The 26,591-nt window shown below is 42.8% G+C and overlaps 1 protein-coding gene across 7 annotated transcripts in view; it reads left to right on the top strand.

Moving 5' to 3' along the window:
* The window catches only part of VPS13B (vacuolar protein sorting 13 homolog B), a 988,099-nt gene that overhangs the window by 205,535 nt on the left and 755,973 nt on the right, over positions 1-26,591 (top strand). For all 7 annotated transcript variants that reach the window (XM_044295329.1, XM_044295331.1, XM_044295327.1 and 4 more), the window contains one exon: positions 16,644-16,822. In XM_044295329.1, the coding sequence (XP_044151264.1) occupies positions 16,644-16,822 (179 nt within the window). The remainder of the gene's footprint in view (positions 1-16,643; positions 16,823-26,591) is intronic.

The raw sequence follows: 26,591 nt of genomic DNA, 5'->3' as shown, positions 1-26,591 counted from the left end.
GAGGAGGAGGAAGAGGGGTCATTTTTAGCACTTTCAGGCCAGTCTCTTCGAAGTGACTCAGAGGGAGGTTTTTGGCAACAGCAGAGGCCAGGTACAAATGTGGCCAGCCAGGGCCCACTACTGGAGGACGAGGAGGACGAGGATGAGGAGGAGGTGGAGGAGGATGAGGATGAAGCATGGTCACAGCGGGGTGGCACCCAACGCAGCTCGGGTCCATCACTGGTGCGTGGCTGGGGGGAAAGGCAGGACGATGACGATACGCCTCCCACAGAGGACAGCTTGTCCTTACCCCTGGGCAGCCTGGCACACATGAGCGACTACATGCTGCAGTGCCTGCGCAACGACAGCAGAGTTGCCCACATTTTAACCTGTGCGGACTACTGGGTTGCCACCCTGCTGGATCCACGCTACAAAGACAATGTGCCCACCTTACTTCCTGCACTGGAGCGTGATAGGAAGATGCGCGAGTACAAGCGCACGTTGGTAGACGCGCTACTGAGAGCATTCCCAAATGTCACAGGGGAACAAGTGGAAGCCCAAGGCCAAGGCAGAGGAGGAGCAAGAGGTCGCCAAGGCAGCTGTGTCACGGCCAGCTCCTCTGAGGGCAGGGTTAGCATGGCAGAGATGTGGAAAACTGGAACAGTACGTGTGCACACCCCTCCACGTACTGACTGATGGTTCGGCCCCATTCAACTTCTGGGTCTCTAAATTGTCCACGTGGCCAGAGCTAGCCTTTTATGCCTTGGAGGTGCTGGCCTGCCCGGCAGCCAGCGTTTTGTCTGAACGTGTATTCAGCACGGCAGGGGGCGTCATTACAGACAAACGCAGCCGCCTGTCTACAGCCAATGTGGACAAGCTGACGTTCATAAAAATGAACCAGGCATGGATCCCACAGGACCTGTCTGTCCCTTGTCCAGATTAGACATTAACTACCTCCCCATAACCATATATTATTGGACTCCAGGGCACTTCCTCATTCAATCCTATTTTTATTTTCATTTTACCATTATATTGCGAGGCTACCCAAAGTTGAATGAACCTCTCCTCTGCCTGTGTGCTAGGCCTAAATATATGCCAATGGACTGTTGCAGTGGTGGCTGACATGAAGCCTGATTCTCTGCTATGACATGCAGACTAATTCTCTGCTGACATGAAGCCAGATTGTCTGTTACGGGACCTCTCTCCTCTGCCTGGGTGCTGGGCCTAAATTTATGACAATGGACTGTTGCAGTGGTGGCTGACGTGAAGCCTCATTCTCTGCTATGACATGCAGACTGATTCTCTGCTGACATGAAGCCAGATTGTCTGTTACGGGACCTCTCTCCTCTGCCTGTGTGTGTGCTGGGCCTAAATATATGCCAATGGACTGTTGCAGTGGTGGCTGACGTGAAGCCTCATTCTCTGCTATGACATGCAGACTGATTCTCTGCTGACATGAAGCCAGATTCTCTGTTACGGGACCTCTCTCCTCTGCCTGTGTGTGTGCTGGGCCTAAATATATGCCAATGGACTGTTGCAGTGGTGGCTGACGTGAAGCCTCATTCTCTGCTATGACATGCAGACTGATTCTCTGCTGACATGAAGCCAGATTCTCTGTTACGGGACCTCTCTCCTCTGCCTGTGTGTGTGCTGGGCCTAAATATATGCCAATGGACTGTTGCAGTGGTGGCTGACGTGAAGCCTCATTCTCTGCTATGACATGCAGACTGATTCTCTGCTGACATGAAGCCAGATTCTCTGTTACGGGACCTCTCTCCTCTGCCTGTGTGTGTGCTGGGCCTAAATATATGCCAATGGACTGTTGCAGTGGTGGCTGACGTGAAGCCTCATTCTCTGCTATGACATGCAGACTGATTCTCTGCTGACATGAAGCCAGATTCTCTGTTACGGGACCTCTCTCCTCTGCCTGTGTGTGTGCTGGGCCTAAATATATGCCAATGGACTGTTGCAGTGGTGGCTGACGTGAAGCCTCATTCTCTGCTATGACATGCAGACTGATTCTCTGCTGACATGAAGCCAGATTCTCTGTTACGGGACCTCTCTCCTCTGCCTGTGTGTGTGCTGGGCCTAAATATATGCCAATGGACTGTTGCAGTGGTGGCTGACGTGAAGCCTCATTCTCTGCTATGACATGCAGACTGATTCTCTGCTGACATGAAGCCAGATTCTCTGTTACGGGACCTCTCTCCTCTGCCTGTGTGTGTGCTGGGCCTAAATATATGCCAATGGACTGTTGCAGTGGTGGCTGACGTGAAGCCTCATTCTCTGCTATGACATGCAGACTGATTCTCTGCTGACATGAAGCCAGATTCTCTGTTACGGGACCTCTCTCCTCTGCCTGTGTGTGTGCTGGGCCTAAATATATGCCAATGGACTGTTGCAGTGGTGGCTGACGTGAAGCCTCATTCTCTGCTATGACATGCAGACTAATTCTCTGCTGACATGAAGACAGATTCTCTGTTACGGGACCTCCCTCCTCTGCCTGGGTGCTGGGCCTAAATATATGCCAATGGACTGTTGCAGTGGTGGCTGACGTGAAGCCTCATTCTCTGCTATGACATGCAGACTAATTCTCTGCTGACATGAAGACAGATTCTCTGTTACGGGACCTCTCTCCTCTGCCTGGGTGCCGGGGCCTAAATATCTGAGAATGGACTGTTCCAGTGGTGGGTGACGGGAAGCCAGATTCTCTGCTATGGAACCTCTCTCCAATTGATTTTGGTTAATTTTTATTTATTTAATTTTTATTTTAATTCATTTCCCTATCCACATTTGTTTGCAGGGGATTTACCTACATGTTGCTGCCTTTTGCAGACCTCTAGCTCTTTCCTGGGCTGTTTTACAGCCTTTTTAGTGCCGAAAAGTTCGGGTCCCCATTGACTTCAATGGGGTTCGGGTTCGGGACGAAGTTCGGATCGGGTTCGGATCCCGAACCCGAACATTTCCGGGATGTTCGGCCGAACTTCTCGAACCCGAACATCCAGGTGTTCGCTCAACTCTACTTCTTTACAGCTTTACATATTAAAGTATCACCAAGAAATGGAAGCCAATACAATATGGTCTGCCACCAATTGTCCCAGATTCTTGGAATGAATAATCTTAGTTACTTTCCCCCATATCACGGCATTGTTTTGTTATTGTAACTTATTTATTCACTGGATTTTTTAGTACATTTTGAATAGCAATAACATAACAGCGTCACAGAGCCAAAACAATGGTACACACATTTGCTTTCTCAGGAGGCATGTCCTTTCTACTGCAGCTGGAGGCAGATGAAGGATGGAACGGAGCATGTGCTTCCATCTCAGTGAGCAGGACAGAGAAATTAGAAACGGAGCGAACAGCAGGTGGCGCTCTACAGATAGATTTCAGTTATTATCTTAGTGACTATGCAAAATTTTTAATGACATGCAATTACAAAGGTATTCAGATCCGGGTGCTGGTTTGAAAAATGTAGAATGTTTTTCCACCATTAAGATGCTGTTTGGGTACAGATGAGCCATGGGGGATCATTTGTGAAACAGAAATACTCCTAAATTAGGCGTATCTCTGGTGCGGATTTCTCCGCAAAGGTCTTTTGCACGCCGGGTCTAAAAAAGTGTGCGTGGTGTGGGCATGGAAGGGGGAGGGCCGGCAGACCCGTCTCATTCATTATTTTCTACGCCCGTTTTAGGCGTAGAAAATGGTCTAAATGTAATACCGCAAGGAAGCTGTCTTACATTTAGAAGTGGCAGTGGATCCGCCAAAGTTATGTAGATCGGCGCCTCTTCATATTTACGACGGATCCATCGCCAGATATAGGGGTTAATAAGACAGGCGTCTAAAATGCTGGTCTTAATAAATGTGCCCCATAGTCCCTATATCTTTTCAATTTTCATTTGACATCCATTTCTCATTTATACCTTTGCATTGATTTGCCATTCAGAAATCTAAGAATTTGGCGACGCCGAGTAGCTGTGATGGCTGCCATTTCCTGTGCTTACATTCCAGCACCAAGGAAAAGTTTTTTTTTTTTTTTAAACCTTGGAAGACCAGCTGAGGGTTTCACAATTACCAGGAGTTCCTCAGTCCGCACACTTCACTCTGCTATCCTTCTTTCTTTAACTGTTCTGGAGATGGTCCAACTTGTACTTTTAATGAGAATCCTGTTCAGCTTGTTACATTCCCATTTATTTCTCCCCATAGAACATGCCTCTAATTGATTCTTCTGGAGCCGGTATGTTGCGTCGGTGTGCAGTTGTGTGCACTGTAAGGCTGCGTGTCCATTTCATGATCTGTTTTTCACTTTAACAAAGAGAGACGCGGACCTTGTGTCGTGAGAATGAAGCACTGGACTAGTGCAGCATTTCAAGAATTGTTTTGGTTTGGCAGTCGAGACCTAGTTGTAATAACCTTTGCATATAAATTGGTCTCTACGTGGCATTTTTTATTTTTTTTGCTACAATATTTTTTTCTGTGAATACAATTTTAAATGCAATAAAGTAGCTTATGTTCATAGAAACAAATATATACAAACCAGCAAATGTAATAAAATAGTAAATGTGGAAGGCCACCAACAAGCTGACGGTATGAAAGTATCCAAAGAGTACTTTATTTTCTCATATCTTTTCTATACACTTTTTTATATTTGGTTGGCAAATCGTTATACCAGCAAGTATTCTTGTATAAACGGGTTTAATAAAGTCATTTTAAGATGCACTTATTTGGGCCTTGTGGCTTAAAATCACCTCCCAGTTGGATTGAGCTATAATATGGTCCTCATAGAAGTGTGTGGGCTCTACCGTATCCCCGTATGCCTCCAATTTCATAATATATATATATTTTTTTACGAATCTGACGGAAAATAAAATAAGGCATGCTCCACTGGAAGCTATTCTATCCTCGAAGAATTGCTTCGGGGGTTTAAAGAGGGCCTGTCACCAATCCCAAACAAGTGAGATAATTATTTATTCTAGTTGGCCTTGCTTCCCTCAGAATGGCATACTTTCACTGATGAGTATGTACCCCCTTTGTGCTGTAATGTCACCCTAACATTTTTGGCACCACACATGCCAATCTGAAGAGCCTGGTCATTTAGGAGAGGGTTTCTCCCCGCTGTTACAATCGCCATCGCACAGCTTCCTAATGCAGCCCGATTTAGCGAGATTACACTGTACTATAGCTACTGACGGGACAGCATCTCACTCGGAATGGAGTGAAACATTGCCAAGAGGGCTCTTCTCTGCAGCAGTGGCGTCTCACTCCGGTCTGAACGAGATGCTGTCCCTTCGGAAGCTATGGTACAGCAAGGAGTTGCGAGATCACGCTGTATCAGGAGGCTGATCATCACAATGATGGCAAGGCCAAACCTAGTCACTTCAGATTGGCAAGTGTGGTGCTAGAAATCTCGGGGGACATTAATGCAGAACAGGGGGGAACATATTCATGAGTGAAAGTATGCCATGCTCGGGAAATAATTCTGCTATCCAGTGCCCATATGATACCGCAATGCATTTATGAAAGTGCCATACAGTAATCACAAAACAGTGTCATAATACCATTGCTATACGGTACTTTAAGAGTCAGTGTACTTTCGCACAATCTAATTTCATTTAATAGAGAATAGTGTAATTAGCTAATTTCTAAATCACTTTATTTAAAAAATATATGCCTGCATCCACCTGAAAAAAAAGTGTAAAGACATGGCCACTAGGGATCCGACTTCCACCTAATTTGCAGTCCACTGCCTGTTGTTAGGCAAGATACATCCCTGGTAAGACACTCAGAAGGCAACTGAGAGGAATTGGGGGCATGTCAGCATGCTGAAATCCTGAGCCTGATAAAAGAATTGCTTCTACACTGCTTTTGAAGATTAGAGGAGCCTCCTGTGTGTCTGTAAGTGTGGTTTTCCCCTCCCTATCTAATCTGTGAGCTCAAAACAAACAACGTGGGAAGTAAGGGAAAGGATGTCCCAGCAGTGCAGAATGTCTCCCACGCTCCCTGCTTCTGAATAAAATGCATCTAGCTGTGCAACTGAAACGGGGAATAATATGGCTGAAAAACATTAGGGAAGCCTTCACAGTTATTATTGTACAAAGAAGCACAGCCATTATGCAATTTTTTATTTTTTTTAAACTCTGGTGCACTTTAACTTTTTACACTCTAAGTTCATAAATAATACAAGATTTGAAGTTTAGACTGTGGTGGGTGCAGAATTGTTGAATTTAAGCAATGGTAGGCACAGGATGGCAGATACAGACTTTTGAGGATTTCCGATTAATTGCCCAATTTGCCATTACATCCCTGTAATGATGTGGCAAAAAGGAGTGGGGATAGGATACAACCTATACACTATGTTGGAGAGGAGGTGTAATAACAAAGTTTTACAACTTTTTGAATGTATTTGATACTAAGAACTTTTAGTGTGCCTCAAAGAGCGCTCAAAAGATCAGTACGGTAATTCTTAAAATTTCTGTAATAATTTTTACAATTACAGTTTGGTTCTCATAATTTACTATTTTCTTAGTTTAGTCCTTTGGAAGTTACTGTAGATATAAATCGATACATATAGATATAACTTCCATTCAGTCATTCCACATCATATGCCCAATCTATTAAAGCACAGAAATAACCTTGCAGGACTGCGTGTTCCTATGTAGCCGTGCACTGTGCGGCCTGGGCTCCATTTGAAAGAGTTCTCATACATAGTATGTGAAATTATTCAGAAGACTGAAAGTACCACCCTGCATAGTCCTCTTTCCTGGCACTGAGTATTAGTAAACCATGGGAAAAAGGGAAAAAGGTCTCAGGAAAGTGCTAAAGGACATTACCCAGTGGAACGGTTTATATGTATAGATTATTACTCTGTGGGGTCACAATGAAGCACGTTTACATAAGTCATCAATGATTTCATCTTATAGACATCTGCGGTTTTGTACAGTTTACCGTCGGTATTTAAGTTATTATTGGAATCTTTAAAAAATTTGATACAAACATCCTAAAGACTTTATTATAAAGTAGACTAGGAATAATCGCTTTATGCATACCCTTTATATTTTATATTCCTGGTATAACCTACACCTTTGCTCCATGCATGTGCATAAAATAATTAATACTTTATACTTATGATGTGATACTTCTGAAGTCGATTACCTCGTTGTGTGACCACCATATCATTAAAGGGGTTGTCTCACTTCAGTAAATGGCATTTATTTTGTAGAGAAAGTTAATACAAGGCACTGACTAATGTGTTGTGATTGTCCATATTGCCTCCTTTGCTGGCTTGATTCTTTGTTCCATCACATTATACACCGCTAACATCCAGAGGTTAAAGGGGTTATCCAGTATCTAAAACAGCATCCACATGTGCGGGCTCCTCCGTGGGAATATACTTACCCCTCACCCTGTGCCGCTCCTGGTCCCCGCACCGCCACTGCTGTACACAGATGAAAACTTCCGGTGTCATGGGGGAGCAGCCAATGGCAGGCTGGAATGGGGACGAGACTCCCTAGCGTCATCTGCGGTGCTAGGGAGGCTCGTCCCTGTCCCCGTCTGCCATTGGCTGCTCCCCCCCGACACTGAATGTTTTCATCCGTATACAGGGAGAAGCAGCAGCGGTATGGGGACCAGGAGCAGCGCAGGGTAAGTATAATAAGAAAGAGAAGAAAATCCAGCTCTCTCCGGTGAAAAAATGCAAAACTTTATTCCAGCGAGTTAAAATCCATACAGGTGTACAAACACAGTCAATTTGTACACCTGTCAATTGTCGTTTGTCATGAGGAAGGACCCACATTCTTTTGAGGTCTGAAACATGTTGACTGTGTTTGTACACCTGTATGGATTTTAACTCGCTGGAATAAAGTTTTGCATTTTTTCACCGGAGAGAGCTGGATTTTCTTCTCTTTCTTATTGTATATACCGCATCCAGGAGCGGCATCCGTGCACCTCTGGTGATTCTACTACTGCAGGTGAGAGCTGCCTTACGTTCTTTTCTAGGGTAAGTATAATGCCACGGAGGGGCCTGGCACATTGGGGGGGCTAGATACTGGATAACCCCTTTAAGACCACCGCTGCAGCGCAGATACGAGGTGGCTGGGAAGGGAGCTACTGTGCATGCATTCCTATGCACGCTTTCATGCTCCCAGACACAAGGGCACAAGCATGACCACCACTGCAGGATGGTTGTAACCGTTGGATAAGAGCAGTGTATAATGTGATGGAAAAATGAATCCAGTCAGCAAAGGAGGCAATATGGACAATAACAATACATTAGTAAGTGCCTTGTATTTACCGGTATCTACATAATAAATTCCACTTGCTGAATTGAGATAACCCCTTTAAGTATAACTACAGTTGTAATAATCATTAACTTTACAATTTACTTAAATGCAGCAAACTTGAAGGTGTTCTCTGATTCCATAATTAAATTTTTTTTATTCTGCCCAGAGTATCCCATATTTTAGCTGTTTATACCTGATTTTCATGTCGGCACTTTCCGCCACCTGTTCTCAGTATCACTGCATCCTAGCAGGATGTTTACGTGGCCGCTTTGATTGACAGGACCAGGCATTGGCAAAGCAGTAAGGGGGGCTGGCCACAGAAATGAGTGCATCTTGGGTGCAACCAGAGCAACGGTGACGCTTTTATTGTGGTTAGCACTGGTGCCTTGCAGAATTGGGGTCCTAGGTTCGAATCCGACCAAGGACAACATCTGCATGGAGTTTGTATGTTCTCCTCGTGTTTGCGTGGGTTTCCTCCAGGTTCTCCGGTTTCCTCCCACACCCTCAAGACATACTGATAGGGAACTTAGACTGTGAGCTCCATTGGGGACAGTTGGATGCTAATGTCTAGTAGCGCTATCTAAGTGTGCAATTTGTTTATTTTATGCAAATACCTAATTTGCATATTATGTAACATAGCTCAGGAACAGCGCCTCGGATCAACAAAAGAAAAACAGCGTTTTAATCTTGTGAAGTACAGCTATGTGTGCAGACAATTAGATAGGGAAGCCACTGGTGACAAATTCCTTTTAAAGGGGTATTCCAATCTGAGGCAATCGGGGATATGCCCCCATTGGTTGATAGGTGCTGGTCCCACCTCTGGGACCCGCCCCTACACCATGAACGGAGCGGGGAAGGTGGTGGCTGGAGGACCCCTGGTTTCCATGGGTCCTGCCACCACCAAGCGTTCTCCCCGTAGTAGTGAATGGGAGCGCACCACGCTTGCGCGGCCACCGCTCCCATTCATTTCTATGGACCTGACAGAAACAGCCAAGCCAGCGCTTGGGTATATTCGGCGGCCCGAAAGAAAAAAATGGAGGGCCGTTGCGCAATGCGCCTTTCACAACTTTCAGGGCTCCGTTCTCAGTGTAAGTGCAGGTCCCAGAGGTGGGACCCGCACCTATCAGACTATGGGGGCATATCCTAGCAATATGCCCCCACTGTCTGAGATGGGGAAAACCCCTTTCCTGGTCATAGCCTTTGTTTATTTGAATACCCCTTTAATTAGGGCTCCACTATAATATAGCTGTCCTATACTAGTAACCTGGTGATTTCCGACAACCAAGCTGTTTAGATGCCTGTAAGGGCCTTGGTTGCCCAATAATCAGCTCCCTGTGGGTGTAGGTGCCTGGAGAGTTGTATTCTTTTACTGTAGAGAATTAATTCATTAAGTAATACTCGTTGGAATGAACAGGTGTGTTCCGCTGGTGGCTTAATTACTTTTTCTCAGAGTAATATTTACATGTACGTCCTGAAATGAAGCCGGCCCCGTGTATTCTGTTTTCTTTTATCTGTAGTCGTTCCCAATTAATGAAACATTTATTGGAGGCATTTGCTGCGCACATGATCCCACTTCTAATGTAGTGGCTGGCTTTCCTTCTCCTTTACAATAACACTGGAAAAAGAAAACAGAAGTCCTCGCTGCTTTATTTCCTTGGAGGTTATTGAAATCCGCTATAAGAAAATATTTGATTTTGGATTTCACATATCTTTACAGTTTTTAATTAACTATATATGCTTTATTGCACTTCGGGGATATATTTTTTTGTTTACAAGGCTTTTAGATTAGAACGTGTTTTGCACCTTAAGTTACCTTTCATTTGTATGCTGTAATTTTACAGCGATCCTGCTTGGTTTGTGTATGGTACTAACAAATAATCAAAGAACCCGTGGTTACAGTATTTTCTCTTTATCTACTTCTAGCAGATGTGTATAAAACTAGTGTAAAGGAAGAAAGGAGCAGACACACAGAAATATGTCCTGTAATGAATTTTAGGTTCATTGATTAGAGAAATAGTGGGTTTGTTCTTTACTTCCATGGAAGCAGTCGAATTCAGGATGTATACTTCGTTCCTGTATTCCCTGTATAGAGAGTGCAGCAGCGAGTGTGGTGCTATCCTGCTAGGCCTTTAGAAGCCTACTCAGTTATTTATTATATTCTTTGAGATGACTCTTCTCATTTTGTCTCAGCCTACACAGCAAAGCTGAAAAGTGAGCAGAACATTTGAGCTTATTGTGTGTGTTTTGGTGAACAGTGTAAAACAGACCACGTTTCATGAGTTTTTAATTAACTATTCACAATTCTTTATGATATTTCAGCGGATCACTTTTGGTTGTATTTCCTCCCTGAAATGCATTATGATTCTATCTCTACAGCATTAAAGGGGTTATCCAACGCTAACTAATTCTCCCTCATATGCCGTGCCCCTTACACTGATTCTACTTACCTGGCTCCCCGCGCCGCTCCTGGTCCCAGCACTGCCGCTGCTTCTCCCCGTGCGTGGATTAATACATCCGGTGTCGGGGGGAGCAGCCAATGGCAGGTGGTGACGAAGCCGAGCCTCCTCAGATGAACCCTGAAACAGAAGATCCATACTATCCCACAACTCCCACCGTCTCCATCTTCCAGGTCCTGTGCTGATTACATCTGACTGTCTGTGGGCATAGTCACATGGATTGCTGCAGCCAATGACTGGCTTCAGCAGTACATGTGCAGTAGATGTGACTGCCCACAGCCAGCCAGATGTAAAGAGCGCAGGGACCGTAAAATGGAGACAGTGGGGGCAGTGCAGAGTGCCAAAGGGCAGCATGTAAGTGTACATTTTCTGTTTCAGGGCTGTGTTGCGGGTACTTGTTAAAAATATAATTATGATTGAAAAATCCCTTTAAAGGGGCTGTGTCACTTGAGCATATGGCTGGCTGCCTGGATTCATTTTTCCATCACATTATACACCGCTTGTTTCCATGGTTACGACCATCCTGTAATCCAGCAGCAGTGGTCATGTTTGCACACTGCAGGAAAAAGAACCAGCCTATGTGCTTTCCAACAGTCCCGGCCACCAGTGAGGACGGCGCTATTTCATATAGTGTACAAGCACGGCCACCACTGCTGAATTGCAGGGTGGTCGTAACCATGGAAACAAGCGGTGTATAATGTAATGGAAAATGAATCCAGCCAGCAAAGGAGGCAATATGGACAATCACAATACATTAGTAAGTGCTTTGTAATCTCCTTGTCTACATGATAAATGCCATTTGCTGAAGTGACACAACCCCTTTAAGCTCTATTACACTGCCCGATATTAGGTTCATTTACTGGGAACAAGTGTTCATAGGGACGCCCATTCCTGATAACTGACCTGTATTATTCTGCCGCTGATCAGCCGATAAACGAGCAGTCACTCGTTTGTCAACTGATTTTCATATTTTATCCGGATGAAAATCTCCCTGTGTAATCAGGAATGTGCTGCCGATAATCAATAGAACTGAATGAGGGAGGAACGACTGTGGTAGTGATCATTCCTCACCATTCACTTTGCATCCGCCCGTGTAATAGGCCAATGCAAATGAGCGCTGATTGACTTCTTTTCTTTGTGGCTCCTTGAAATAGTGCAATGTGACAATGCGGTCCTCAGACCAAAAAAAAGGTTGCGCACCCCTGCTATAGACTGTTGATGAGCTGCACGAAAGCTGTGGAGAATGTACAATCCTTGTAACTTCCCTTCCAAATCCTATTCCTTTGTACAGCACCCAGCAAACTAGAGGTGTTCTTCAAACGTACAACCCATTAAAGGGGTTGTACAGGATTAGAAAAACATGACTGCCTTCTGCCAAAAACAGCACCGCACTTGCTCGCGGTTGTGTCTGGTTTTGTAGCTCAGCTCCATTGTAGCGAGTGAAGCTGAGCTGTTGTACCGCACGACCTGTGGGCAGGTAAGGTAGAGGACATTCGCTTTTAGGCCTCATGCACACGAACTGTCGGTGTCCGTTCCAATTTTTGTTTTCAGCCCGTATGCAGAACCATTCACTTCAATGGGGCTGCAAAAAATCATGCAATTACTCTTTGTGCATTCCGTGTCTGTTATGCAAAAAAAAAAAAAAAAAACATGTCCACAGTACAGACAAGGTTAGGACTGTTCGACAGTATTCGGGGCCAGCTTTTGAAACCCGGAATACGGCCGGTATCCATGTTTTTCTCATCTGCAGACTGCAAAACGCCAACGGTCGTGTGCCTGATCCCTAATCCTCATGCACACGACCATATTGTTCTTCTGAATTTTTTGTTTATTGGACCCATTCATTTAAAAAACAAGGGAGCACGTCATATTCTTGTCCATTTTGCAGACAGGAATTGGTATTTTGACATAGAGTCCCTTGGAAATTTCAGGATGCACACGGCCGATATCTGTATTTTGCGGATCGCGAAATACATACTAAGGTGTGCTTGAAGCCTTTGTAATGCCTTTCTGGTTCTCACAAACGATGTCCATTTTGCTGCAGGGCAATGGTAAAAGGGATGTTTTTCTACTCCAAATGGGACAGATTTGAAGATGGCTTGTGTACAATTCCGCATTGTGCGTCCATTGTTTTCCTGACATCTGCAGACTGACTGTTGTATTGTAGTAAGTCAGTGATGTCTTTGGTGTATAGCTTAGTGTCAAGTCTACAGATGTTTGTCTCTCAGAGGACGAAACCGAGTCCTTTACACAAATTTCTGCCAAGAACGAATTGTAAAGCAAACTCCTTAGCATCATTGTAAGTGACGGGAAAGGGACCTGAGCCAGCAGGTCACCAGCTTCCTTGACCTTACTTCCTACCGAATGGCTGAGAAACTCAGATGCGGAATAATAGGAGATGAAGCCATGCTTGGGACTCACCGAGCCTCTACAGCAGGGAGCAGCAACCTTCACCTCTCCAGCTGCCGTGAAACTACAACTCCCAGCATGCAAGTATGCTTGACTGTTATACCAATTTCCATCGAAGTGAATGGAGCACTCTGGGAGTTGTAGTTTCAAAACACTTGGGATGCTGGAGGTTACTGATCCCTACTCTGCAGAGTGCCCTTTTAAAGAGGCTATCCCATGAGTAATGTGAAAAATGAGAATCGGGCATCATATAATACATGACTATCTAGACCCAGCCCTGTACCTCACATGGACTCAGAGATCTCCTCATTCATTGCTCTGCTAGATTTATTGTAGATTGTAAGCCCTCGTGGGCAGGGCCCTCTCTTTTCCTGTATCAGTTTGTAACTCGTCTTGTACATGTTTATTGCAATTGTCTGCATTATGTATGTGCTCCGCTTATCAGCGCTATGGAATAAGTGGCGCTTTAATAATAATAATAATAATAATAATAATAATAATAATAATTTATTTCAAGATGGAAGCTAAGGGTGTGTGTCCTTTCTGCTACAGATCTCTCCATAACATAGCTCAGGAGGCAGTTGAAGGATAGAGCTGAGCATGTGCATCCACCTCAGCGAGGTGGACAGAGATGTAAGGAAAAAAGCTAACAGCAGGTGGCGCTATACAGATACATTCTATTGAATAGCTCAGTGACTATACTAAATTTTGAGTTACATGTTATTACAAAAGTATTCAGATCCAGGTGCTGGTTTGAAAGGGACAACCCCTTTAAAGTAAAGGCCGGAAATGTTATATAAGGGTTTTTCTTTGTCCTTTGCTCATCAGTTTTTTTTTAGAAATGGAGAACATCACAAATGATTGTCGCTCTCGTTTTTTACCCAGTATTTGTCAAATTAGCTAGATTGCCTAAAGCTACATGCACACGACCGTATGCATCTTGCGGTCCGTATGCAATCCATATTTTTTTGGCGCATCCATTGTAACAATGCCTAAAACGGACAAGAATAGGACATGTTCTATTTTTTTTGCAGGGCTACGGAACGGACATACGGATGCGGATAGCACACAGTGTGCTGTCCACATTTTTTGCAGACCCATTGAAATGAATGTGTCCGCATCCTATCCGCAAATAAACCGGAACGGACATGGAAACAAACAACCTTCGTGTGCATGTAGCCTAGAGGAAAACTCCTCCCAAAACTAGGGACTAGTCTGGATTCCAAAGACCTGTTTACACTGGAGGAATCTTATCATAATTCATTTATTTATGAGCGATTGTTGTAACGATGACAGAGAAGGTCAAGGATAAATGATAAAAGTAACGATTGTTGTTAATCTCCATTGATTTTGCTGCCATAAAAATCATCAGCGGCACAATCGATAAATGTAATGACGGCAGATAGCGTCACTCACACTTCTGCTAAGCAACTGTGACACTCCTCGTCTGGCAGGCCGGCTGTGTGTGTGTGTGTGTGTGTGTGTGTGTGTGTGGGGGGAAGGGGGGGGGTTAGTGGCTGCATCTTTTTCCTTTTTTCGTGTGTATTGCACAGTCTGTGGGTAAATATCAAGCGGTAGACATAACCATCCTTATGAATAGTAATAGTAATTTATTTTTATTTTTTTATATATGCAAAAAATATATATAAAGTGTGTGTATATATATATATATATATATATATATATATATACACACACACACACACACACATATTTGTATATATATTTTTAGCCTTTTGCTTCTGTGTAAAGCATGTCCACTGGGTAGCAAGTAAATTAAAATCACAGAATAGCAAATTTGGAAGGTGTTTTGGTTTAAGGGCCAGATACTATTGAGTTTTTTTGGCACGTTTCCACCTCAAAATCAACCCCAAAAATGCCTCAAAGCAGCCTCCAATTAATTTCAGTGAAAACCAGCACATAATTTTTTTTCTGTTTGGGAAAAAGAAAAAGCATACACTATCTTGGAGCAGAATCTGTGCTGAATCTCCTTTTGAATTGAATTGGAAACGGCAAAAAAATGCTCCATATGTGCACATTTTTGGCACATTTTCTGCATGGTCTTACCATGAGCTGGAATTGCATGAAAAAAAATAAAGTATATAAAAATGCACAAAAACATTTTCAAAATCCATCATGTGAACATACCCTAAAGGAATTATACCATGGACAAAGAATAATGTCCTTTACTAACATACCGCCCCCTTCATCCCTTGCATCTGCAGGAAATGTAGACATTGAATATAGAGAACTAGTACAGATCAAAAGTGCACCCTGTAAACAAATGGGAGTGCGATGGGGGATGAGCGTGAAACAGCCTCAGAATTGGAAATAGGGTTTTATGGTATAATATGTAATGGGTTCATAGCGTTATCTAAAGTGCTCAAGTCTTGGAAACCCCTTAAATTATGTTCAGATCCGGATTTGTTGCAGCATTTTCTGCAGCTGTTCCATAGTTCTCAAGTGCCGCAGAAACAGGTTCATATATAGAATGATATTCAGTCGGGATGAGCAAATCGACTTCGGATTAAACATCTGAAGTCGATTTGCATAAAACTTTGTTCTAATTATATACGGAGCAGGAGCTATTGGCTCCAATTAGCTGAAGTTATTGCTTTGCGCAATAACTTCATAAATTAATGTCTACTGTAAAAAAAAAACATTTCCCAAACTCTGCTTCAGTTCCAAGGTACCACCCAACCCAAGGTCGGAAAATGTTTTTTTTTCAGTACAAATTAATTCAGGAAGTCATTGCGCAAATGGTCGCAATAACTTCGGCTGATCGGAGCCAATACTTTCCAATATTGTACAAAGCTCCTGCTCCTTACAGTATTAAAAGGAATTATTATGCAAATCGACTTTGGATGTTTCATCCCTAATATTCAGTGTCAGACATTTCTGCAACAAATCTGCCACGTGTGTACATACTGACAGTGCAACTTGGAGTAGCTATTGTATTAGGATCATATTACAAGAGCATGGTTTATGTTCCCTTTTTAGCTTTTTTTATATGGCGGTTTCATGTGGACGATTCATTAAAAAGGTTGCCCTACAAAAAATATTCTATATATTTCAAACTAGCACCTGGATCTGAATACTTTTGTAATTGGATGTATCTTAAAAATTTGTATAGCCACTTGGCTATTTACTGAAATTTATCTGCACAGCGCCACCTGCTGTTTTCCCTTTTTCTAAATTCTTTGTCCAGCTCACTGAGGTTGACATACATGCTCAGTTCTATCCTTCAACTGCCACCAGCGGCTGCAGACAGGACACGTCCCCTGAGCGGCCAGCTTGAAATAAATCTAGCAGAGCAATTGCAGCAATGTAAGGGGAGATCTCTGGACCCATGTGAGATACAGGGCTGGTTCTACGTTTGGTAGAAAGAGATTGACATGTACTATGTGATGTCTGATTTTCATGTTTTACATTACTCATGGGATAACACCTTTAATTGACAGCTCTATGAATAAATCAAGGTCAGCATTTGAATTCACATATATTTTTCTTCCTTCTCCAGGACAAAACGCACTCACGTTCCCTTGAATGAATACATTTTTGAGCTGCCTAACCTGACCATTCAAGCTACCAGAGCTCAAACCCTTCTTCTGCAAGTTATTTGTCAAAGTTGGTCTTATGGCAGCAGCACTTCTGGCTCTTCTGGTCTGAGTGAAGCTTTGCTGACCGAGGTCTTCTCAGGTAAGTCCGCTAGTTCTTATAAAATGGTTCCTTTTTGACACGGGGTAATGCATCTACTGCCATCTTCAGTAAAATTGTTTTGTTTCTAATTGGCTGTGATGTATTGTAGCTCTCGAAGGCACAGGACTCTACGTTATAAACAGTAGTCAGGACATGAGTGTGAACAGAGCCTAATGCCGCTACATTTATAATGGAGGAGGTGAGAATAAAGGCAACACCACAACCCCTCGTATGTTCATGGGAGCATAGGTATAGATTTTAGATGTTTTTGTCCAGTTGCTATTCACAACGGACAGCAGACGAAATGTAAACGGACCCTATGTGAACATGAACCATGATGTCCGTGATGAGAAAAATGTGTTTTTCCTGCAAGACTCATTCATTCCCATGAATGGTGGGAAAAACAGACCAAATTGGACGCCACCTATGTGCAGTCTGTTTTAAAAGTCAGACCAGAACACAGATGAGTTTCCTGTCGGCAGAAAGAGGCCTAAGGCTAAAGTTTATTTTTTTCTGTTATTAGTATGATAAAATTTCATTTTAGTCTTGGAAAATGTATATGAGATGCGTAAGTACAGTATTTCTTTGGACCATAAGACTCAGTTTTTTAGTAGGAAAAAGTCTTGCTTAAGTGTCTGCGTCTTATAGTCTGTAGTCAGGGTGCTCCAGCAGTGCCAGAACTCCCTGACTGCTTTCCTAATGATCCTGAAGAGCGATCATACAACACTTTGCCGGATCATTGAAATAGCTCTGCGTCTGCACACTTCTCTCTGCCCGACAACGATATGTGTGATCAGTGCAGACAGAGGAGGAGGGTGAGCCTTCATTCAGTTCAGAGAGAGGACTGTGAGGAACACCTCCCTCACCATGCTGAAGTTCCCCGAGCAGCAGGAAAACACTTGAACGCACTAATTTAATGTAACGCAAGGACCTTTGATGATGTCACCAGTGGGAGGAATCAGACCAGTAAGAAGAAGGAGCCCGACAGGCCCCGAAACGCGTAGGAGTTTTTTTGTCCCACGGAGGCTACGGTATCCACAGAGGTGACGTCACCGAAGCGGTCTCCAGGACGACGGTAACAACAAGCTCCCTCGCACCACGCTTGCTTCCGGCCGGGGCAGCGTCCGTGCTAGCAGGTGAGCCAGGAGGACGGACTTACTGCAGTATACTTACAGGAAAAGAAAAAGAAAATGAAAAAGTTACACCATTGAATCTAATAAAGCAGGAACTTACCAGGTACATATTATACTTTATATTTCACACCGGAGATTTGCACCACCATTTGATTGTACTTGCCTTCCTTGTATCCTCACAGCATTGACAGCGAGCGCTACGGACTGCCCATTTCTGGCCTTTATTTAGTCATCTGTACTTTTCCCCTTTTTCCCCCCCCTATACTCACTTACACATCCAAAAAAAAGAGGGAGATAGCGGTCGGGTTCTGCCATTCCAGCGCTCGTGTCTCACGTCACCTTCTGGTGATATAACTACCAGTAAGAAGAAGAGGACTACACAGTGGGTACTGTATTGTACTGTTCACTGTAACTTATGATCTTTATTGTGATGCTGATACTACTATCATGTGAGCACATGCGCCATTGCTGTTTGTTCAGTGGTGAAAAGATGACACACTAGGATTAACAGGGTCACTGTAACCTATTACCCCCTCAACGTTAGACTAGTAAAGTTAGTGGCATTGACCCTTCCACTTTATTAAACTACAAGGGATGTTTTAATATGTAAAAACTATTAATTGTCTAGTTTTCTTTTGCTTAAACCTGGGGGGAATCTTGTGGTCAGGTACGTCTTATAGTCCAAAAATATGGGTATATATTTGTGCATATAATGCAACTGGCGTCACGTAGTGTATGTAGGACCTGCAACTTTTTATACAAATACAGCACTTGTAAAGTTGTCATACAGACTGGCCTACAGCGCAAGGTATGACGTGTACTGGCAATCATAGGCAATAATCAAGTTCCAGAAATATTTCTGATATTTTGTGAGATGTAAGCTAGTCCACATCATTTTTAGATGTATAATAAGCATCTAACGATGGGAACCATGAAATGTGTTTTGGGCAGTTATTATTATAGGTTTATGTTTAAGAGGTTGTCTCCTCAGCATAGGTCATGAGTATTGTTGAGCGAAGCGAGCTACGGATGCTTCATCCGAAGTCGCTTCGTTCAAGACTTCGGAATAATACTGTATGGATATTCGGCTCCGTACAGTATTAGAATGTATGGGCTCCGATGAGCCGAAGTTAGTTATTCAGGGCTTCAGTTCTGAGGTACTAGTCGGAACCGAAGCAGAAATCGTTTCCAAGTTTAAAAGTGGTTTTCCACTTTAAATATCAACTACCGAAGTTATTTAACAAAGTCACGCGTGAATTCGCAAATAGCTTACTTGGGCTCATCGGAGCCCATACATTCAAAGTTTTAAAGTGGTTTTCTATAAATTCACAAAAAATGGTGCACTACACTGGTAAATACATTTGACAATATATGACTAAACCCTCACACGGATATTAAAATGAGACCGTCTTTCGCCATTATATTCTTATATCAAGAACATACCGGAGCCCGTGCACCCCGTCAAGGTATCTTAAAGTGGCAAGGAACCTAACGCTAACCTACCTGTGCTATATGGGCAATTACAGGGGCAGAGGTCCGACACACAGCAAATAACTCCCAGTTACCTCCAACGTGAAATCGCACATGCAGTGGGAGGAGGACGTAAGTCCCACCTTTCACTGACTCATGTGACGCAGGCCGCACAGGTGCACCTGAATGTTACCCATAGATCAAAATCGAAGGCACGTTCAAACCTGGAGTTGCCACACCTCCAGGCGTGCATGTACAGACCGAATAACAGCATAAAATGGTCTTAGAAGGCACAAAATGCTCAAAACCCCATATGCTATTGCGCATTTCTATCTGGGGGATCAAATCCTGCACATGTGGTCCGTTGCTAACAGCCATCCCCAGCAAAATTGCATACAATAGAGGATGCTGCAGCAGACCACATGTAGCGCACAGACATTTTAAAGTGGTTTTCTACTTAAAAAATCAACTACCGAAGTTATTCAACGAAGTCACGCGCAACTTCGCAAATAACTAACTTCGGCTCATCAGGGCCCATACATTCTAATACCCTACAGAGACTGACCTCTGTACAGTATTATTCCAAAGTTTTGAACGAAGCGACTACGGATGAAGCATCAACAGTATTCATCAGTATGTGAGCAGTAGGAGTACGATCCCAACACACACCCCAATCAGTAGTCCTTGCAGCTCACCAAGCACAGCGCCATCAATTGGATAGCGGCTCTACTTGGTATTGCAACCCCGCCCCATTCACTTGATTCGGACTTTGCTACGCATGGGCCATGTGACCGGTGAACACGACGTCACCAATCAGACACAGATGACCTATTATGGGGTCAGCGGTATTAAACACTTAGACAATCTCCATATTGATTTTTATTTTTTTTTTTCTTTTGCCTAGTCATTATCCATTCTAATAGGAATGAGAGGGGGCACATGGGGTTAAGTGGCTCTCAGTGGAAATAAATATTTCACGTGTTTTAAAGGCCCAGTGCACAGAACGTAAAGTGTTGGGAAACCTTTGATTTTTCGATTAGCTGACCCAGAAATATTATGCACAAAACAGCAGATGTGTGAACTAAACAATAAAACGTAATTGGTGCCCAGCAGGCAGCTCTTGACGGACATATTTATGGGTTTGTGCACCTTAATGATGAAAAATTCACAAAATCTTGAAAAGTGTACCACTTTGGAATAAAATCAAATTAGTTTTTTTTTATTTTACAGCTTTAATCTGTGCACTGCTTTCATTTTATAAAGTCTTAATAGTATTTCAGTTTTTGGCTAATATTTAATCAGTATAAAATAGTAAAATAGTTTATAAGGCTGAAAAAAGACAACTGTCCATTAGTGTTGAGCGATCTTGTGTTTTAAGTTCGGCGTCTAAAGTTCAGGTTCGGGTTATCGAAGAATCGCGTTATGGATTCTGCTACCACGGACCATAACGGAATTTAGAATCCACAACGCGATTCTTAGATAACCCGAACTTTAGACGCCAAACTTAAAACACAAGTTCGCTCAACACTACTGTCCATCCATTTCAGCCTGTTAACCTGCAAAATAAAAAGGTAACTCTTCAAAAAAATAAAATAGAAAATAATCAGAACTGCTGTTACATTTTATCTAGCCCTGTGATTCTTAAAGGGGTTGTGGCACAAAAAATATTCCACATTTTTTTCAAACCAGTACCTGGATCTGACTCTATGCTCAGTTTAAATGTTCAACCATCACCAGCCATATATTCTGTTAGAAGCTGTGACAGTTACAGGGAAAGATCTACAGCAGAAAGGACATGCCCCCTTAGAAAGGACTTCACCATAAGGTTCTATTCAGACGTCCGCACTTTGGGTCAGGATCCGATCCGCAATTATGCGGAAACGGGTGCGGACCCATTTACTTTCAATAGGGACTGAAATGATGTGGACAGCGGACAGTGTGTTGTCCACAGTCACATTTCCGGTCCGCGGCAAAAAAATAAATAAAGAACATGTCCTATTCTTGCCGCAGCTGCAGACAATTATAGGCATTTCTATGGTAATTACACTTTTTCTGCCCACTTGGATGCAGGTTTTTTTATTTGTCTATTCTTTGTCTAGTAAAACTTTACAGATTTCCATTATCTTCTCTATATCGATTTCTCACGTCATCTCGGGCCGTGCGAGATTTGGCACCAGACCTTCACGCAAGATGGTGGCGGCCGGCCTGTAGCAAGCAAATGGATCAGATAAGTTTATTTTTTATTTTGCACTCTTTTATGTAAATCAGACGCCATGATCATGTATGAACGCAGCATCTGAGGGGTACAATGACAGGGAGCAGCGCAATCGCCGCTCCCTCTCATTGCACCCACTACTTACAATAAAATGTGCCATCGTGACGAAGTAGACTTTTTGTTGTTGTAAAATTTGGCGACGCAGCCGAATCAAATTTTACAAAACTTGGCTCATCTCTAGTCATGTAGACTGTATATCAAGCAGGAGGGGATCTTGGCACATCACAAGCCCTGTCCACTGTCACTGGTGCTGAATCTTGTCCAGTGCAGTAATACTCCAGGTGAAAGCTTTGCATGTGTGTGCTGTGTGTGCACAGTTTATAGTACCAGGGCTTATAACCCTACCAGGTGCCTCACACACAGGGCGTATTCACTGTATATTATACTTATCTACTGTACTGTGCTACTCCCAGCTAAGGAAGGGGAGTTTATAGAGCTGTGGCTTTCACTGAAAGCTCTCTTTGTTGTTTTTGCAGCTGTAATTTCAATTTTTAAGCCAAGAGATTGATTAATCCCCATTACAAGATATAGCCCTTTTGATTCTAAAGGCACGTTGTGTAGCATGATATTGCTGGGCTGCCCTGTATATAGCAATGGAATGGGAAAGCCTCCTTGAAAGGGGTTGTCTAAGTTAGTCTGTGTTCACATGGTTGGCGGGTGTTCCAGGGGTTACGGCCCCCGCTGCAGCACAGATACGAGTTTGCCGGGGTGGGAGCTGCTGCTCATGCGTGCCTATGCGCTCTCCCACGGTCCCGGCTGGCTGTTTTTTCCCATAGGGCAGCAGGGTGGCTCAGTGGTTAGCACTGGTTCCTTGCAGCGCTGGGGTTCTAGGTTCGAATCCGACCAAGGACAACATCTGCATGGAGTTTGTATGCTCTCCCCGTGTTTGCGTGGGTTTCCTCCGGGTTCTCCGGTTTCTTCCCTCACTCCAAAGACATCCTGATAGGGACCTTAGATTGTGAACCCCATTGGGGACAGTGTGATGCTAATGTCTGTAAAGTGCTGCAGAATATAGTAGCGCTATATAAGTGCATAAAATAAAAATAATAAATAGTGTGCATGCAGGACCACCACTGCTGGATTGCAGGGTGGTCGTAACCATGGAAATGAGCAGTGTATAATGTGATGAAAAATAGAATCCAGCCAGCAAAGGAGGCAATATGGACAATCACAATACATTAGTAAGTGCCTTGTATTAAGTTTCTCTACATAATAAATGCCATTTAGTAAAGTGAGACAACCTCGTTAAGAGGACCTCTCCATTCTCTTGTTTTCTCCATAATCGGACAATTCTAGAACATCTTTGCTTAGAGTATGGTGTTGTGCCGTCAGTCTAGTATTCCTACTAGAAATGAATTGACAAGGTGAATGATAAATCCCACTTCGTACATTTTTAGGATGAAGAACAGAGGAATGGCAGATGCTCCGTAGTTATTTCATGTGAGAATGCAAGTTTACTAAAACCCTTGTCAGGAATGCTGACAAGTCTCATTTAAGGAGGTTAAGAGGTTCTCCTGCTATTATTATTATATTTTTTTTTTAACTAATACAGGGGGATAAAGTGAGGAATAACTTGGCTTCTCCTCTGTCAAGATGTCTTTCTTCTTCTTAACTAAAATGAGTAATGTCAAATGAATATTTTTAATTTATTTTCATTTTATTTACATTTTTTGAGACCAGGTCAAACAAAGCTTCAGTAGCTCGATATTTCACACCTCGACCCCGTTAGACTTTCTCTCCCCCATCGGGCAGTTCATTATTTTGTTGACAACCCAGCACCATTAATCTAGAGCTTGGTTTGTGGGGGGAAAACGACTTGCAGGCCTCACACTTCACGTGCAAGGCAATTGTCATGGGGGTTCGAATCCCCTCCTGCAAAATGGTGTCTTTAAAGTTAAAATGAAATCTACTTTCCAGAGAGGAACTGTAAAAGTGTTTTATGCAAGATTTCATTTGGGATACCTTAATGGTTGAATAATAAATTTTACCTCATAAAAATGAAATTCAATAATACAGTAGCTTTTCTCAGTGCAGTAGCATCTGGTCGATCCTCAGGAGAGCCAATATTTTCCAACTCATTAGGATCATGTCGTTCTGTATGTCGTCAACATTGGGTTAGCCAAGCTACCTTTACTTACATAACCGCCAAACTATTAAATAGGTCTCTTGTGGAGTGAAGTCAAATATTCCTCTTATTTTGCTTGCGCTTTGGAAGAAGAGAAGAAAATGTACGTAGTGTAAGACTTAAACATCTGGTCCAAACCACATCAGGGTAAAACCGAGGAAAGTAACAAGATTCCCTATTCCTCCCAGGTGTGCTTATAAAACAGACTGGAGTCTCTGCATAGTTCTTTAACCACTTAAGGAAAAAAAGAAGCCCTGGGAGTTGGGACAAGTGGGCCGCATGCCTCCGTGTTCAGGATGACAAACAAAAAGGATCATTGACTGGAGGATGACATAACCATTTTCCTTTCCCCCGTAATGTGCCAGCTGTGATTCTCCGTGTTTTAGCTGCCGGAGAGTTGCCAACATTAGTGCTTTTTTTTTTTTTTGCATCTTTTGAAAGTAAAACAGCGAGGCCGTGCTTTTGTGGCGTAGTTGTTGGGAGTGGTGGCGTAGAGCTGTGCAAAATGCTGGCAGATGCCATGTTTTTTTTTAGTTTTTTTTTTGCTGAAAATTCACGTGGGGCTAAATTTCTTTTTTCCTGTTCTGGTTTTCTGCATTTTATTATTTATTGATTTTATGTACTTGTATAGCGCTATATTCCGCAGCGCTGACATTAGCATCGGGCTGTCCCCAATGGGGCTCACAATCTAAGTTTAGTGGGTGCGGTTTAGAAGTTTACTGACGTTCACACATTTATCTTTTTTTTTTTTTTCTCTAGGAAGATATTTTTAAATTTATTAGAGGGTGATGTCATTTAGATTTCATTTTTTATTTTTATGTCTTATGTTGAAATAACGTTTCTAGGTTTTGTCCATTGATTCACAGTTACGGGCATGTTTATGTAAGGCTTTATGTCAGTGATGACATACTCAGGCTTGTGGCCAACTTGAGCTGGTCATCCCTCTAGCATTCCACTACTAAGGTTTTTTTTCCAGGAGTTTTTACCCGATGACCTATCCTCTGGATAGGTAATCAGTATCTGATTGGTTGGGATCCAATCAGCTGTTCGAGTTGGCTGCAGTGGTCCTATGAGTGCCACGGCATTCTCGCTGCTTTCCCTAGGCAAGTGACGTTATGTTCATCGGTCACGTGGCTTAGGCACAGCTCAGTCCCATTTAAGTAAATAGGCTAAGTTGCAATACCAAGCGCAACCACTATACAATGTACGGCGCTGTGCTTGGTAAGCTACGAGAAGGAGCCTTCTCAGACAGCTGATCGGCGGCGGTCCTGGGTGTCAGACCCTCACCGATCAGATACTGATCACCCGAAAAGTCTCAGAAAACTCTTAAGTTTTTTAGTTTTTAATGCACAAATCTAATACAAAAAATAAAAAAAAATAAAAGCATACATAAGTGATTCCGTAACAGTTCTCTATTTTTTTTATTTTTTTACTTTCATATTTACATCATTATCAATTTTTTGAGTTTTGGGAAATCAGTCAAAATTCATGGATACGCATTTTGAGAGTTGAAACCATGACATTCAGTAAAGAAGCATCCTTTATAATTGCTCAATTTCTTGATAATATTACATGCACCTAGTTCCAACCGCGTCATGCTTGTTAATATTTCCTTTGCCATACCTCGAGCTGGTATTTCTTGCTTGATCCAATTTCATAATATAGCTTTTATTTCTCAGCAAGTAATGCAAATTAATTGGGGCCTCTCTCTCTTTAGGGAATGGTTGATCTACATTATGGAACAAACCATTTATCCATAGTTATTTTTACTTTTGTTCACACAAATATAAAATGTACAATATTCTGCCAAAGCCCTGTTTATAGGTTCACATTCCTAAAAGCAATGGATTAATGAGGATCGACGCTTATCACATTCTGGACAAGACCTTTTATAATCCCCCAAAACACAGTTCTAGAGGAATATTAAATCATAAAATGCTCGTTGAACAATTTAAAAAAAATTCTCTCCAGTTTTCAGATCCTGTTACTTGATAAACAGTTCTAACATAACCACTTCAAGGGGAGTCTGCAGGATCATGTTTTTTTTCAAGCCTCTGTCGACCTTGGTTTCCCTTTAATGTGCTCATTAAGTTTAAGTATTCTGTAGATCTGAGCGAAAAAAGGACATGTTTGTATCAAAATAGGCTTTATCCGCATTTTCATTAGGGCATTCTAGTTTTCTGTTCCAACAGAGGAGCAGAATACTGGAGTTGCCGGGGGGGTCCACCGACATTAAGCTGGCAATTCTGGTATTCTACTCTTTTGCGTGAACAGACTGCCCTAATGCAGATGTAAACAAAGCCTTAGATGTCAAATTTCATTACAGTTCATATGACCTCCCCTACTCATTTTTAATTCCCCGCAGAGTCACTGTATTTTCACACAATTTAATGTAATTTAATTTGAGAATGGTGTAACTAACAAATTTCTAAATCAGTTGAAAAAAAAAGCCTCTATCCACCTGATCTTCACGTCATGGCCACTATGGGTCTCAATGTCCTAGTCCACTGCCTATTGTCGGGCAAAATCCATTCCTGGTAACGTAGAAACAGAAAATGACTGAGAGCAAGTGGGGGTGTATCAGAGCTAGCTGAGATGTTGATAAAACAACAGCTTCTATACTGCTTTAATTGTGACCTCCCCTCCTCATCTTTTCTGTGAGCTCCAGAGCTGAAAACAAACATAGTGGAAAGTAAGGGAAAGGACATCACATTGGTACAGTACTGGCAAAAGAGAGACGCCTCTTGCTTCTGAGTGAAATGCATC

Source organism: Bufo gargarizans, chromosome 5 (genome assembly GCF_014858855.1).
Source record: "Bufo gargarizans isolate SCDJY-AF-19 chromosome 5, ASM1485885v1, whole genome shotgun sequence".
Lineage (NCBI taxonomy): Eukaryota > Metazoa > Chordata > Amphibia > Anura > Bufonidae > Bufo > Bufo gargarizans.
This window is presented reverse-complemented; position numbering and strand designations above follow the sequence as displayed.